This window comes from Bactrocera neohumeralis, chromosome 5 (assembly GCF_024586455.1).
Source record: "Bactrocera neohumeralis isolate Rockhampton chromosome 5, APGP_CSIRO_Bneo_wtdbg2-racon-allhic-juicebox.fasta_v2, whole genome shotgun sequence".
Classification (NCBI taxonomy): domain Eukaryota; kingdom Metazoa; phylum Arthropoda; class Insecta; order Diptera; family Tephritidae; genus Bactrocera; species Bactrocera neohumeralis.
In genome coordinates, this window is record NC_065922.1 from 7,034,788 (window position 1) to 7,049,691 (window position 14,904).

The 14,904-nt window shown below is 33.2% G+C and overlaps 2 protein-coding genes across 2 annotated transcripts in view; both read right to left on the reverse strand.

The window, feature by feature from the left end:
* LOC126760090 (serine/threonine-protein kinase S6KL) overlaps positions 1-14,904 on the reverse strand; it is a 66,383-nt gene that overhangs the window by 46,885 nt on the left and 4,594 nt on the right. Inside the window, exons 2-6 of the mRNA XM_050475479.1 lie at positions 9,185-9,291; positions 8,748-9,030; positions 8,431-8,554; positions 7,277-7,375; positions 7,047-7,205 (exon numbers count right to left, since the gene is read on the reverse strand). Coding sequence (XP_050331436.1) covers positions 7,047-7,205; positions 7,277-7,375; positions 8,431-8,554; positions 8,748-9,030; positions 9,185-9,291 — 772 coding nt within the window. The remainder of the gene's footprint in view (positions 1-7,046; positions 7,206-7,276; positions 7,376-8,430; positions 8,555-8,747; positions 9,031-9,184; positions 9,292-14,904) is intronic.
* LOC126760092 (autophagy-related protein 101) lies at positions 1,411-7,040 on the reverse strand. Its single transcript, XM_050475483.1, has one exon. It carries the CDS (start codon positions 6,505-6,507, stop codon positions 5,851-5,853), a length of 657 nt encoding a protein of 218 aa, XP_050331440.1. The 5' UTR covers positions 6,508-7,040; the 3' UTR covers positions 1,411-5,850.

A 14,904-nucleotide genomic window follows, 5' to 3' on the forward strand; every position in this document is an offset into this window, starting at 1 on the left:
TGCTGTTGTCGAAACCTTGGGCAAATTCACTCATGACATGCAAATATTGAAACTGAACATATTTTATAAAAATATGAATTAAATTAAAAGCAAACCAAAATATGCTTAACAAATAGTATGGACTACAAAAAGCTTTCATTTTAACAGCGACAATGGCACAAATTAGTTCACAGTAATAATTTCTAACGAGACTTTCCGTTAGAAATCCAACAAAACGAAAAACAACAGAGAGCAGGGAGCGCAGTTTCTCTTACAGGAAATGCCATACCACATATGTATATTAAATTGACCGTCTAACGCGCTTTTTTGTTGGTTGTGGGAGTTTCAGCAGCTAGAATTTTAAACAAAATTTGTAACATAAAATAAAGGCTTGTGCAAAAATGAAATGAAAATCTCAAATTTATGTGCAATTAAAATCAAAAGCAACAGACGAACACACAAACAAACAAACAGACAGACAACAGTGGAGGGGATAAAACTGCACCAACGCCGAGCAAAGCGCACTAAAAATATTCCGAATAAATAACAATGCAGTTATTTGATATTTTTTAAAAATTCTGTTTACTTAATATATTTACACATTTCATTTTTCATTTCTCTTGAATTTTGTTTTATATATTTTTTTCTTGTTGCATTCATTAGGCATACACAACTAAATGTACAGTTATTTTATATTTATATATATATGTATGTATATATATTCATTGCTACAACTAAGTGATTAATGTTTTAAATATATATATAATATTTGTATATGGTAGAAATCGTCGTAAACACCATTGCTGTTATTGTAATTGTAATTATTATTATTAAATTACTACATAATTAATATTTCTATTACAATTATGAACTATTCACGAATTGAAGAGATTAATCGCCGCAAGTATTTGCAAGAAATACTCTTAATTTCGCGCTTTAGCATGATTTAAAAACTTTAGACATTGTAAAAGTTCAAATTCATTATTACTTAACAAATAGGTTAGGTTTTAAAATTACAAGAAAAAATTGCCATTTCTATGCTAGGTAAAGTAAATTTTACATGTATATATGTATATATACCTATATCTGCTCAGCTAAACATTTAGTTTGATTTCCATATACTCATCATTATCATCATGAACATCATTATCATTATCATCATCATCATCATCATCACATCATCATCATTACATCATCTTCATCATTGTCCTCATCAAATTTAATCAGTTGCTTTAAATACATACATACATACATACATATGTATGTGTATGTATGTGTGTAGGTATGAATACAGGTATGTTTACAAGTGTTAATTAATCACTTAAAATTAACTACATTATATTATGAATCACAATTCTTTTTGTTGTTCTATCAATTATTACTGATGTAGGCAAACTTAGTCAACAGTTAAACACAATTGATATATTCTTATTTTCACTAAAAATGAGCCTTTTTGCATTGAGACAAGCTCTCTTCTAATGCTTCTACATTTTTTTTTTTCATTTTTTATTTTTTAATTATAAATCCTCTTAGTTTAAATAATAGTTTGTGATACGCAGTTGTTTGCAATATAAAAAAAATAAAACAAAAATAAATTACTAGACGCAATATTTAGAGATATTTCATCAGATTTCACTACTGACTAATGGTAATGGCGTATGGATATATGTATGTATGTATGTTATGTCGCATAGCTTTCATACCCTTCACATCAGGTTAGCTATATTTATTTTGATTTTCAACAAGAATCCATTGATTCTCCTCTCTCATACATACTAAGCACAATATATACATACATAGCGTCAATACTTTTGTGTATTTTAACATTTACATATACATATGTATGTATGTATGTACGCACATTTAGTGCGCGAGTGTGTGTGTGTGTAAATCAATTACTTATTTAGAATGTGGACAAACTTTTATTACATATTTTTTTCATTAATTTCTTCGGTTTTTACGACTAATCAGGATTGAAAACCTAACGGTAAAATCGTTGTTGCACTAAATAATTGCAATAGAATTGGAGTTTGGCGCTAAATATGAATCACTTGCTTACAACAAAGCTTTGCGTTAATTTGCTTACCACAAAACAGCTATATACACATACATAAGACATGAATATGTCTTGTTAATAGCGCAAAGAAACATAGGTAAGCGATTTCATTATTTCATTTAATTTTTTTTGTTTTTTTTTTTTCTTTTTGCTAACGGTAAATAGCTGCTATTACACTGAATTTATTTTTGCTCATTTACAGGTCTTTATTTAGCAGTGTATGTGCTTATTGCATGCATATGCATGTATGTGTGTGTGTTTAGCGCTTGTTGCTTTGTTAGAATACAAAGCTAAAATTAGTTTTATTCATAATTTTAATATTTCTACATATTTATTACGGCTGAATTGCAGCACTCAATTATTATTATTTTCTTCTTGATTAAATTTTTAAAGATTTTAGTTTAAGAATATGTATTTATAACACTGCTCCTTCGTTTCAAGTTCGGAGCTGTTACAATGTGGTGCTTCAAAATATAATTTAGTATATTTTTTGTATATATTATTGTTTTATATATTATACGCTGTTCATACATATGTATATGGATCGAGTTGGTGGACTGTGTTGAGGGTTTGACATAATTTCGGCCCCAAAAAGTGCCTAATTATATACACGTGTAAAATTCAAGTGTTGCCTAAGAGTTGGATAAACACTTGTGAGTATAAAATATATTACAGTATATGTGTGGTGTAGGTGTAAATGTGGGCGTGGGTTTGTGCTTAAGGACCGTATTTTAAAAGTGATGCAATAAACTGGTTATTTTGTTGTTGGTGTTTTGTTTTTTTAATATAAATTTCAATGTATGCAAAATTTACTCAAATCATATTTAACGGTATTTTCAGTGTGCACTTGGCGACTGTTTCAAATGGTCTCAAATGTTTTGCTTATCAAATTCAATTAATTATGAATTTTTTCGCAACTTTAAACACATTAAAATTAACAAAAAGAATTAAAATTAACAAAATAATAATTTTCAAATTAACATGTTTACCAATGCTTAAAAATTTACACATAATAATTAATTTTTATTAAGTTTTCATTACTTCTTATAATGCTTACACCAAATGTGTGGAAAAATTCTCCTTTAAAAAAAAAACTAAAAACTATTTTGTACAGCATAATAGCACGTAGATTGCTACATGGTTTTAGACGTTGGGCATGGGTTGAATCGATTCGATTTCTAAAAAATGTTTAAACGCATATATTCATATACATATGTACATATATGCACATATTTTTCAGTTAAAAATCAAGAGTGCGCTTAAGGCATACCCACTCACTCCAAGTTTTACATTTGTCGACACATTTTGAGTTAAAAAAAATAATAAAATTTTAATTTTTCACCCAATAAAGGCAAATTATTTGTATGCATTTCAGTTAAGCTTGCATTTGCCGCTACAATAATAACAATAACAGCATTTGCACTAAATAGCCTTTGCAAGTTTTCATTTGTTTTTGGTTTCCAATGCATTGCTTTTGAATTTCGCTTTTAATATCCAATGACGTTTTCAAAAAAGAAAGTATAGTGTTTTGAATATAGTAAAATTTTAAAATATTTTCATTTAAATTATTTTTTGTTGCTGTAAGTGCGTAGCAAGCACATTATCGACAAATAGTATGTCGCTTTAAGTTTAATATATTTTCTTTCTCATTTCGTTTTCTGTTTTTTTACGTTTCTCAATACATCTATGCAACACATACACAACACACAACAATGAACATCAATGGTACATACTAAAAACACATCTACATTTATTATGCATATTACACGCACTTGCTTCTTCACCGCGTTTATTACAATTCATTTCATAAAAACGTAAACTACTTAGTATCATGGGTAGTACGTTGGGTTTGGTGAGTTCGTTCAATTGATATAATTCATTCGCTACAACAGAATAATCAATCTATAGCATTTATTGTGCTATTACTTTAAACATTTTTACATTTCTTTCTTCAATTGTTCGTGCTTACAGTGGTAATTTTTAGGCTGTTACATATCAAATTATAAAATACAGTACTATAGCAGTTCATTAGCCCTTGCATTGCTACTACAAAGTATGTATGTATGTATATGTAGTAAAAAAAAATATATGTATAGTATATTGAACTTACAAAACGAAAATTACAAAAGTTCTTAAGGAATACGAACAACCGCTGGGATGCGCAGTTCAAATCAAATATACGCTTGGGCTGTATATCTGCTGATTATGAGGCTTAAGATATAGAACTTAGTAATAAAAACTTCGCTTGTATCTACTTGAACGAGTTCAAGTCAAGTTTAAGATCACAAAATCATAACAAATAAAATGTAAGCAAAACTTATTGCGAATGAGTTCCGTGTAACCCAATTTAATGTAGGTTAATATATTTTCTATGCAAGGTACGCTGACTTAAAAAATACAACTTAACTTTAGGATAAAAAAGTTTTAATAACATAATAATGGATAACGTATAAAAAAAATAAAATTAAATTAATTATGCAGACCAGTGCATGCGCAAAAATAATAATAATAATAAATAAATAAGATTAAATTCAAGACACTAGTGTGTATAAAACAAATATTGAACGCAATGACACAGTTCAGATCAAAATATTTTAGGTTAACGGAATCTTCAAAACTTTTAAATTTTCAAAATTTCAAAAATTTTCAAGATTTTTAAATTTTCAAAATTTCATAATTTTTCAAAATTTCAAAAATTTTCAAGATTTTTAAATTTTCAAGATTTCAAAATTTCAAAAAGTTTCAATTTAAATTTGGTTGTAATAAATATTGGCAATGCTCTGACAACACTTTTCTGTATTGTGGCATTGATCGCTTTATGCATTATCGACTTTATATTTACGTGTAATTACATTGATAAACTTGAAACTGAGAATAATGTTATTTTTCATATTTAGTAAGAGCATTGCAGCTGCAATTTGCTGCAATAATATTTATCATTATTGATTTTGTGGGGTTTTATACAGCGTCTTGGCAATACTACACAAACTGACAAGCAACCAGCAAGAGAGCGTTCGAGTGTGAGTAGCGTAGGAGCTTGAGACCAATTTGCAGTGTCACAGTTAATCAACAATACTTTTGTGTTTTTATAGTTTTTTTTTTTTTTTTTGCCTCTATTCTTACTTTTCACGGCACACTTCAGTTATGATAAATTTCAAATTCAGTTAAAACAATGAATTCAACAATGATAGGCAAACGCGAATGTTGAAACGAGTGCTGCTCGTTAATCACATTTTGAACACAACATTTTTGCGCTTGACGCGCTCACGAATCGAGCGCTCTATTGCAATGGTTTTTAGGTGTTTCAGTTTACGTAGGGTGGAACACAAGTCAATTTAGCCGTAAACAATTAACAATTAAGTTTAGTTTAGCAACTATCTATTTAAATTTATATTGTATTTCAGCGTTTAGCGTGATAAATTGTTGTTTGAGTGCAACTAAAATGAGCCGAGGCGATTGTGCTGACATAAGAACAGCAAAATTATGCCACCCACAACAGCCAAAATTGATTTGCGCTCGCTAGGCTTGGCACCTATACAGGTGGTGGTTTGGAGCGCGTTCAGCTCGATGTTGACATGTTCACTCAACGCTTTGCTACGGTGTGCTCGGCTGACTTGAGAAATCATAATACTTGTACCCTTATTGAAGTACTTTCCACCGGCCACAACAATCGTGTCCTTAGCATATACAGGCTGTAATTCTGCGCTTACTTGCTGTTGTGGGTTCTCTTCATGCTCTTGTTGTTGTTGTTGATGTTTTGATTGTTGTTTTTGCATTTTTTGGCGGTGGCTACGCTCACTCGCAAGCATTACACGTCACAACGTGAACGTCTCCTTAATTATCTTCTTAACGGTATTGGTCACCGAGGGCGTTTGTGAGCCAGCAGTCGTGTAATCAAACTTAAAGAGATACGGCTGTACATCGGGATATGAAGTGTCAAAAATGAGGTCTAATTCACTTTGACTTGGCGTCTTCGGTACATAGTCCGAACGATTCATAAGCTCAGTGATGTATATAACTTTCTCGGTTAGAAGATCAGAGACGTTTTCTCTGCTGATTTGGCGATCATCTGCGTTTTCATACTTTATGAGATCTAAATGAACTGTCCACACCTCCCACGGTATGCACTCTTGCTGGAATAGCCAACGCGATTTGCGTTTTTGAAAGAATTCCAAGCTTATTTGGCCGGAACCGCAACTTTCATTGGAGCGTAACTTCTCGCTGAAAACGTTGATGGCTCGTTTAACGGTGCGCAGCAGCCCCTCGGAAGTGCAACAAACGTATGTGAAATCAATGAAATCACAATCCACGTCGGTGTAGCCAATAGTGCCGATGGAATATTGAGCATCGCCCGTATACATGTATTTGCCTTGGCAGCGATGGAAAAGCACCGTATGAAAGATGCTGGCAACGGCTTCGTCCACTTGACGACCCTCGATGGTGAGGTCGAAAACCTGCGAGCGAGCGTTCATCTTGTTGGGTGAATAGGAGCGCACAGCTACTGACGCTGTAGCATAAAACGTGTTCGCGCGCAGTTGATAACGGTGTTTAGTGTTTGAACTCTTCTATGACAGTTAGTAATGAGGGTTAATTTCTTGCAGCATATTCTTCAACTATTTCAAAAATTAATTTTTTCTAATGTTTTTTCACTAAGCATTTAAATAACTTAAACGAACCGTTTAAATTAATTCAACATTTGTACAGTTTTTGGTGTTTAAAATAATTCAAACGTGATTTTTTGCCTAAACAATTTGTTATTTTTTGCTTTTTTTTCTGTTTTCAACACAGTTATCGGTTTGTTTGTTGTTGCTGTTCGCCTCGTTAACAGTTAGCTATTTCTTTTGTTGTTGTTTTTTGCACAAATCTGCGTTTTCATCAAAATGTTTTTAATTTGTTTTGAAAGATTTAAAACTGTTTTGTTTAGTAGCCCTTTTTCTAGTTCGGTTTTACCGTTAAACACATTCTATTTATATTAAGAAGGATTGCTTTTGTCATTTGGTTCAAATCGTACCCATATATTGGAAAGTGCCGCACATAGTCCTTGTTGTTGCACCTAAGCGAAGCCACTTACTAAGTCCGAAATCCGTTATTTTTATGTGAAAGTTGGCGGTGAGCAGTATGTTTTCCGGTTTAACATCACGATATATTACACCAGCATTATGGAGAAAGTCTACAGTCGAACGAATAGAAATTATACAGTTATTAATATGGCGAGGACAAAAATACAAATATATTAATTACCAATAGCCAGTGCTATTTCCGCTAAATATACCCTTATGAGATCCAATGAGAAATGAGTTAATTTGGAGAAGAGTTCACCATTCGGCACATATTCTGAAACTGTAACGAATTCAATAATAGAGTTAGTTAATACTTTTCAGTAGTTATATTTCTAATAAACGAATTTTCTCAGAAAAATTCTTCTAATTTATTAGAAGTTGATGCGCCAAATAGTTTCGGAGATATAAGCGTATTTGTAAGGAACGAAACAAGTCGGTGAGAAAAAATTCCTCTGTAATGGCTGAATCGATCAACTTGAAATTGTTCACATGAAATTTTACATATGTATATTTGTCAGATAATGATCGAAGGCATCAAATTAATGATTTCCACTTCTTAAGCCCCTCTGAAGTGTAAATTTTTTCACAAAAAGCAAGAAGACGCCAAGTCCTAAAGTTATTACATACTAGAGATGAATAGATATAATAAATTTATAAAAAAAAAATCACAAAAAATGTTTTACAAGTGGATATAACCCCTAAAAGTTGTATTCGATCTTCTATCTTCGCTGATTTAAGGGTTACATGGGTTTACGGGTTTAAAAAAAAACTACTCAACTGATCTTTATGAAATTTTACACAGGTCTTTCAGAAGTTCGAAGATAAAGTTTTAACTAAAACACGTATTTTTTCACTTTAGATGATGCTGAAGGAGTCGTACTGCTAACGCTGGCTCATCTTTCTTCCAAGGGTTCAGGGAATGGCGTCGCAATTGCAGAGTTTAAAATATTTGTTTCCAAAATTTTCAGAATTTCTTTGTTAATGTAACTTTAAAAAATTCTAATAAAATATTTAAATTTTTATATGGGGAAAAAAATTGTTGAAAAAATGCTGCTTTTTACACGAGGAAACCCATGTAACCCCTCAGGCCAGTCGAATTATGAATTGTGCAAGTTTGACGAATTTTTCGAAATTGAAATTAAATTCTATGCGCTTGTTCTTTACGGCTTAATCTTATACCACACTCTAATAATGGAAAACGCGATATAAAACCGCGGAAAAATCGTTTGTACGCACTTTCAAACAAAATGGTGGGTCGAAGCAACGCTTACTAGGATTTAGTTCAATCTTTAGCATTCAATTTCATAATGTAATGTTAATTTTAAATCATCTTACGTATATGCAAGTTACGACGATTCTGCCATGAATCCACTTGTTGCACAATAAACGAATGGTGACCGCACAACTTTTGAATATCCGCTTCGTCTTTTATTTGCTGCACACTGTTCTCTTCGATTATCTGTAAAAGCCATAACAGCATGAGTTAATAATTGCAAGAAGCAGAAAAAAGCAACAACAAAAAAGTAATAACGACAAAAACAAAAGCGAGTAGTTGTTCACGCAAATTAGTCATAAGATACAATAAAAAGATCCGATTGTGAAATTCGAGTTTGCGTCAAGTGAAGTAAGACACTTACGCGTTTCATACTTACTTTGGACTTTTTCAACACTTTGAGTGCATAAATAGGCGCAGGATGTAATGGTGTTGCCGCCGAGCTGTTTGCGGCTTCAGTCGTTTGTTGTTGTTGTGTTAAATCTTGCGCGTAGCGCTTATTAATTACTTTGAAGACAACACCGAATGCACCCTTGGCCACCAAATCTACAATGTGGAATTGATCGTTGCGGCTGGCTTCCTTAAAATGTGAACTGAATATGGCATTGGTAAGTGGCTTATGCCATGGGGTCTTAGAGCGACGCTGCTGTGCCGATGTTAAACTGTTGACGAAAATAAAAATACGAAATTATTACATACAAATATATAAACAATAACAATAATAATAAATAAACACACAGACATGCATACATAACTAGTTAAACGGTTAAATGCCTTGTTTGTGTGTGTATGTACAGATATTGTCGGTTCAATTACCTTTTTCTGGTTGACTTATTGCGATCGTGAAATGAATTCCTATTAGCACCACCAGTAAAGCTCCAATTTAGACGGCCACTTAAGCTGCCAAAACTCCAAGCAGAAGCCTGTAAATGCGAGAAAAAAGTTTGTGAGTTCTAAAAAAATGTGTTTATGATAAAGAATTGTTTACAATAAATTTTTTTTTCTGAAAAATGTTGTTTACTATAAATTTTTTTTCTAAAAAATGCGTTCTAGCACTTAAAGAATCAATGGCCCGTTTAACGCTCGCATCAATGGAGAACCGTTAAGGCGGGCAGTCATTAATTAATATTGATACGATTATGTTATTTATAAATTCAACGTTGATACAGAGCACTGAACCTTCGATAATGGCATACGTGCACATTTGGCGATTTGCACTTGTCCGCCTCAAAACTGTGCGAAATGCAATGCATGTACTCCAATTAATTGCTTGTTGGATTTGAAGTGGGGTGTCGATTACGGGAAAGATTTAATTTAGCACAATCATAAGCAAAAATATTGCCATGATTGGTTGGGCGCGTAGATAATACAAAGGTGAGTGGAGAATTACTCGTATGACACAGTTTAACACATTTTTTGTAGTGCGTTCTAACGGTGTGCTTGTTGTGACGATATTTCAAACAGCCTAAGTGTTTATTATTGTCATTTTATTGTTGTTATTACTTTTCGAATACGTTATTATAACAGAAGTTATTATTGCATACGAAGAATGTTTGTATGTGTGCGTGTCGTAGACTCATTTACATAATAACAACAAAATTTCTGAGCGAATTGAAAGTTGTAACGGCATAAAAAGTGAGTTCGAAAACAAATATGTATGTATGTACTTATGTATGCTAGTGTACTTGACGGTATTGTATGATGTCGTAAGCTATGTTATGTATTGTGTTATCAGGAAAATAGCATACTTGCACACGAATGTTGTACTGTAAGCGCTTTTCTTTAACAACAAAACTACTATATGCGAAGTGCATGAGAAAATAGTATATTTTCACGCGCAATTTTTACTTTAGTATACATACATGTATTTACATATGTACATATTTACATGCAGAGTACAAAACACGAAATCACATTAAAACAAGGTAGTAAACAACAAGTTATTAGTGCTGAAATATTACTACGTTCTCGAAAAATATATTTATGTGATGTTTTCAATAAAGTAATTTAGATTTGTTGAGAGAAAATGTTGTTAAACCGTATTGTACTAAATATAGTACACAAATATCAAGATAAAATAAACAAATAGTTAAAAATGTGTAAATATTTTCAATGCAAAACTAATAATACATGCATATTTAGTAGGTATACTATATACTATATCGTCACCTAAAATGCAAAACAACGTATGTATGTATGTATCATCAAAAAAATTTAAATAGTTTTTTTTTTATTATTTACGATTCACTATATTATATTACATATGTACATACATACATATTTATATATAGCATGAAACTTTCAGCTCTTGCCGTCAGATATAACCAATATATGTATAACGTAAACTCAAATTGGGTTTCAATATGAGGAGTTCTTTTATATATTTTTTTCTTCGCCTGTAAACTTATGAAAAGTCATGCTACGTTATTTTGTATTTTTGGTGACGATATGTATGTATGTATGTACATATGTATGTACACAAAAATCTGTTTTAGCTATGGACACTAAAAATATGCACTATAAGTTACGTTAATAAAATGCTTTTAATGATTATTCAAAAAAAATGACAAATTTTGTGAAACAGCGAATGATTTGAATTAAATTTATTTTTTTCTCTTTGCTACGACATTTTTTCTAAAAATTTTTATATAAAAAAATGCAATTGCGCTTCAAAAACACTTCCGGTACTGAATTTAGTCACGCTAAAAATATGTACTTTGAACCAAAAACAAAACAAAAATAATTTTTTTTTTCAAAATCGTTTACATATTTTGTCAGAAGACAGAATATAAATTTACATATTTTATTAAAAGTTTGAAAATAAAATATGCAGTATGGATTCCACGTAGTTAGACAATATTTTCAACAAAAATAGTTTTATAAGATGCATATTTTGCATAAATAAAAAATTGCAAAATGTTTTCGATCATGTTCGTGACTATCAATATTTTACTACTAATGTAAATGCGCTCGTAATGCAAATAATAAAATAAGTGTAATTTAAATGATTTGTAGGTGTAATTTAAATTGACAAAAGCCTCTATTAATTTAGCGTTTTAAATTAGTAATAAATTATATAAATTATTTATTAAAAAAAGTGACTATCAATAGTAAATTACATGAGCTTTTCGTAATCACTGGGGAATCTTATCAAAACTTGCCACTGATACCCTTTGAAATGCTCGCAAACTGAACTTTGCATGCACATATTGTTTTCATTAAGACAAAAAAATATTGGCATTTCGATATTTACCGATTTAAAAGTTTTGGAGTTGAAACATTTAACATTTACAGAAGTATTAAATGTGTCTAAAGAACAACAAAAATTATTATAGGTGCCTAAAGAACAACTTTTAACAACTTAAGATTTTTCTTACGTTTAAAAATATATAAAGCGTAAGCTTTTTGGCAATTTAGAAAACCAAATAAAATTCAGAAAATCAGAATGTACGACCATGTATAAGTCGGCATGATATGTAAAAAAATATTTAACCCCCAAAAATGTATTTCTTTTGGAAGCTAAAAATCTCGGCACAGCATTTTACACAATTTTAAAGAGTAACAAAACGCTAACAAATGTGCAAAAAAAATAACTTTATCGGCATATTCTGCAACTAAAACGAACATGTTTTAATTTTAATTAACTATAGCAAACAAACTCTCCAAATGTAAAATTGTAATCAGCTGATGTTTGTTTACGTTTTATATGCTTACAAAGCCTTGCTCACTTTTACTACAAGAAATTCACCACACGGTGTGGTGAGTTGTGAGGTGCGCGTTTTGAGGACGTAATGAGGCCTTTTTCAATTCACGTGTGTCTAAGCATGTGTATTCGTACAAGCAATGATACTGTTGAGATGTAGCAAATGGAACAGAAACAGAAACAGATTTTCTGTTCTTGTTTCATGCGAACAACAGCAGAAATGATACTATGTGCAATATAAAGAAACTAAAATTATGAAGTTTTTGTTCTAAAATATTTTATTTTTAGCTAGGTTTTTAATGCACTGGTGTAGACTTTACGGCATTTCCTGTCAATTATATGTTTTTGCCACTGCTCCGAATTCGCCAGTTTAGCCACAAATATATATAGTACATACATATGTATATACTACACATGTGTACATATAAACTGGCACTTGATTAGATATAGGTGACACAATTTTTTTTATGAGAGTTCCTCATAGCATTCAACCAACAACAAATACACTGCCCCATTCTCTTCAAACAGACGCAATAAATGCCACGCGGTATTTAAATACATTACGAGGTAAAAAAAGTAAACGTAGACACAATAATCACAAAACGGCTAGTGCTTTGCATTAGAATGCCACTATCAGCGCGACACCACCTAGCCAACAACAACAAAAAGCAAGCATTAATAATAATAAAAATAAACACTGAAACAAAAGCAATAACAAAATTACACGTGTGTAACGTTGTTGTTTGTGTGCGCTACAGTCGTCGCTGTCGCGTTGTAAACACATATTACTGGTTGTTGTTGTTGCTGCTGCTTGTGGTGGTGGTGTCACTTGTGATTACTCAACAATTTTTCCACAGCACAGCAGAAAAAATATTGTAATTACAATACTACAGAACGAGAGAAACAATAACATACGTCGCGGAGCGATACTGAATCTTGATGCACTTCACTAGACACGATTCAATTACACATTCAAATGAAGTTGCTTGGTTGGCGGGCGGGCGGACAGGCGTTCAGCCAGCCGGCTGTGGGACACGCGTATGCCGCGGCTTTGTTCTGCGCGTTTTTTACGTACGTCAAACTAATAAAAATTGGTAATGAGCCGACGAAACTGTCAGCTAGTTTACGCCAAGTACTTTAGCTTACCCGTTTTGAGAGCGCTCCTCAATCAGCAGACACACGATGCTGCAGCGTTCTTTAGTGTTATGACTACGTTGTGACTTATGCGGCTTTGCTTAACCCGAACAAGTTTCACGGCGTGGAATATTTATGTTTTTATTAAAACGCACAAATATTTAACAGTCTATATTTTAATTGTTTATGTTTTTATAATGATTTGCTTTGTTTTGCTCGCGTTAGAGAAAATGTTTCTGTTTTTGCTCGGAAGACGGTTGAACACGTTATGAGCCAGAGTGTTGGGCAGAGCGACCAGCTAGAGTCGCTAATGTTGACTGATGCGTTGTTAAGCGTGCCAACAACGCCAAACGTGCCGAATCGAAGAGCAAAACAGAGCGTCCAAAGACCTGCGCGTGTGGCTACTAGCGTCAGCGTTGCGCCGCTGAGCGACTACATAGCGTGTACATAGTACATATGTATGTATATAAGTATGTAGATACATGCATACATTTAACGCGCTCCTCTCACCACTGCTGTTGACGCTGTCGTTGTCGGTGTTTTCACTGCTATTGACGCTTTTATCGCCACCTTCGTCATAATAACACAGCTGTATTTTCTTCTGAAACATGCGCTTAGGAGCGGGTTGAAATCAGCACTCTGAGATCAGTAAGCAGCTAGTTAACCAACCGCTTGTTTTTGTAATCGAAACGCAATTGTCGACAATGAAATTCTTTTCAGGGACTCGATCGATACCGTGCCAACACGCATTATATATAAAGTATACGATGTCGCAGCTATTGTCGAGACGGTGAGAGAACTCGCTCGTCAATAGCCTCGTCTACTTGACTCCCGCATGTAATAAGGAAATCAAAACCAATTTTGAAACGACGAGTGAAGTAAGCGGCGTCTGTCTCACAGTCCAACGCCGATAATACGTACTTCATATTTTAGTACACAAATCCTTTTGTCATTTGTCGCAAACGCTCATATCGAACCCCTATAGCATAAGTTTAAGTAATTCAACGATCAAAATCAAGACCTTGTTTAGATTTTTTTTAACTTGTGAAGGATTATACAGGGTTTGTACGGAAAGTAAAAGGACTGATTTTCTTCCGCCGCGACTGTACTTCGGAGCTTGCGCGCCCCAACTGGATTCGGTAGAGGGCGTTCCTAGCTAAAGAACGAGCAGTTGGTTAGTTATCTCCAAGCACCTGGAGAGTCATGACAAACATTTTCGCGCGACGTGTTTCTGTGAGTGGTGCAGGCCGAAAATGCAGCGTTCGTTAGAGCAGAAATGCGCGATTAAATTCTGTGTGAAACTCGGTAAAGACCATTCTGAGAGATTTGTGTCTTCGACAAACACCGACAATGTGAATCGTGTGCGCAAAGTTTTGAACTCAGACCTTCGACTAAGTATTCGTTTAATTGCTCAGGTGCCAAGTTTTACGTGGTAGTCCTTAAGAAACTCAAACGAAGGGTCAATCGGATCCGACATGACATCGCAGCGTGCACCACTACAACGCCCTGGCTCACACCGCCTTTCTTGTGAACAGCTGCCTAACCAAGGCTGGCATCCCAACGCTTTCGCAGCCGCCTTACAGCCCAGATATGGTTTTTCTTGTTTCCTTGCCTGAAAAGGCCGATGAAAGGCAAGCATACAGAGACGACAGAGGGGATACAAGCAGCATGCACCTCGGCTCTCAAGACTATTCAGAAG

What these genes read in the sequence shown, in the direction of transcription:
- LOC126760092 (XM_050475483.1), bottom strand. Translation starts at nt 6,507, where the DNA reads ATGAACGCTCGCTCGCAGGTTTTCGACCTCACCATCGAGGGTCGTCAA.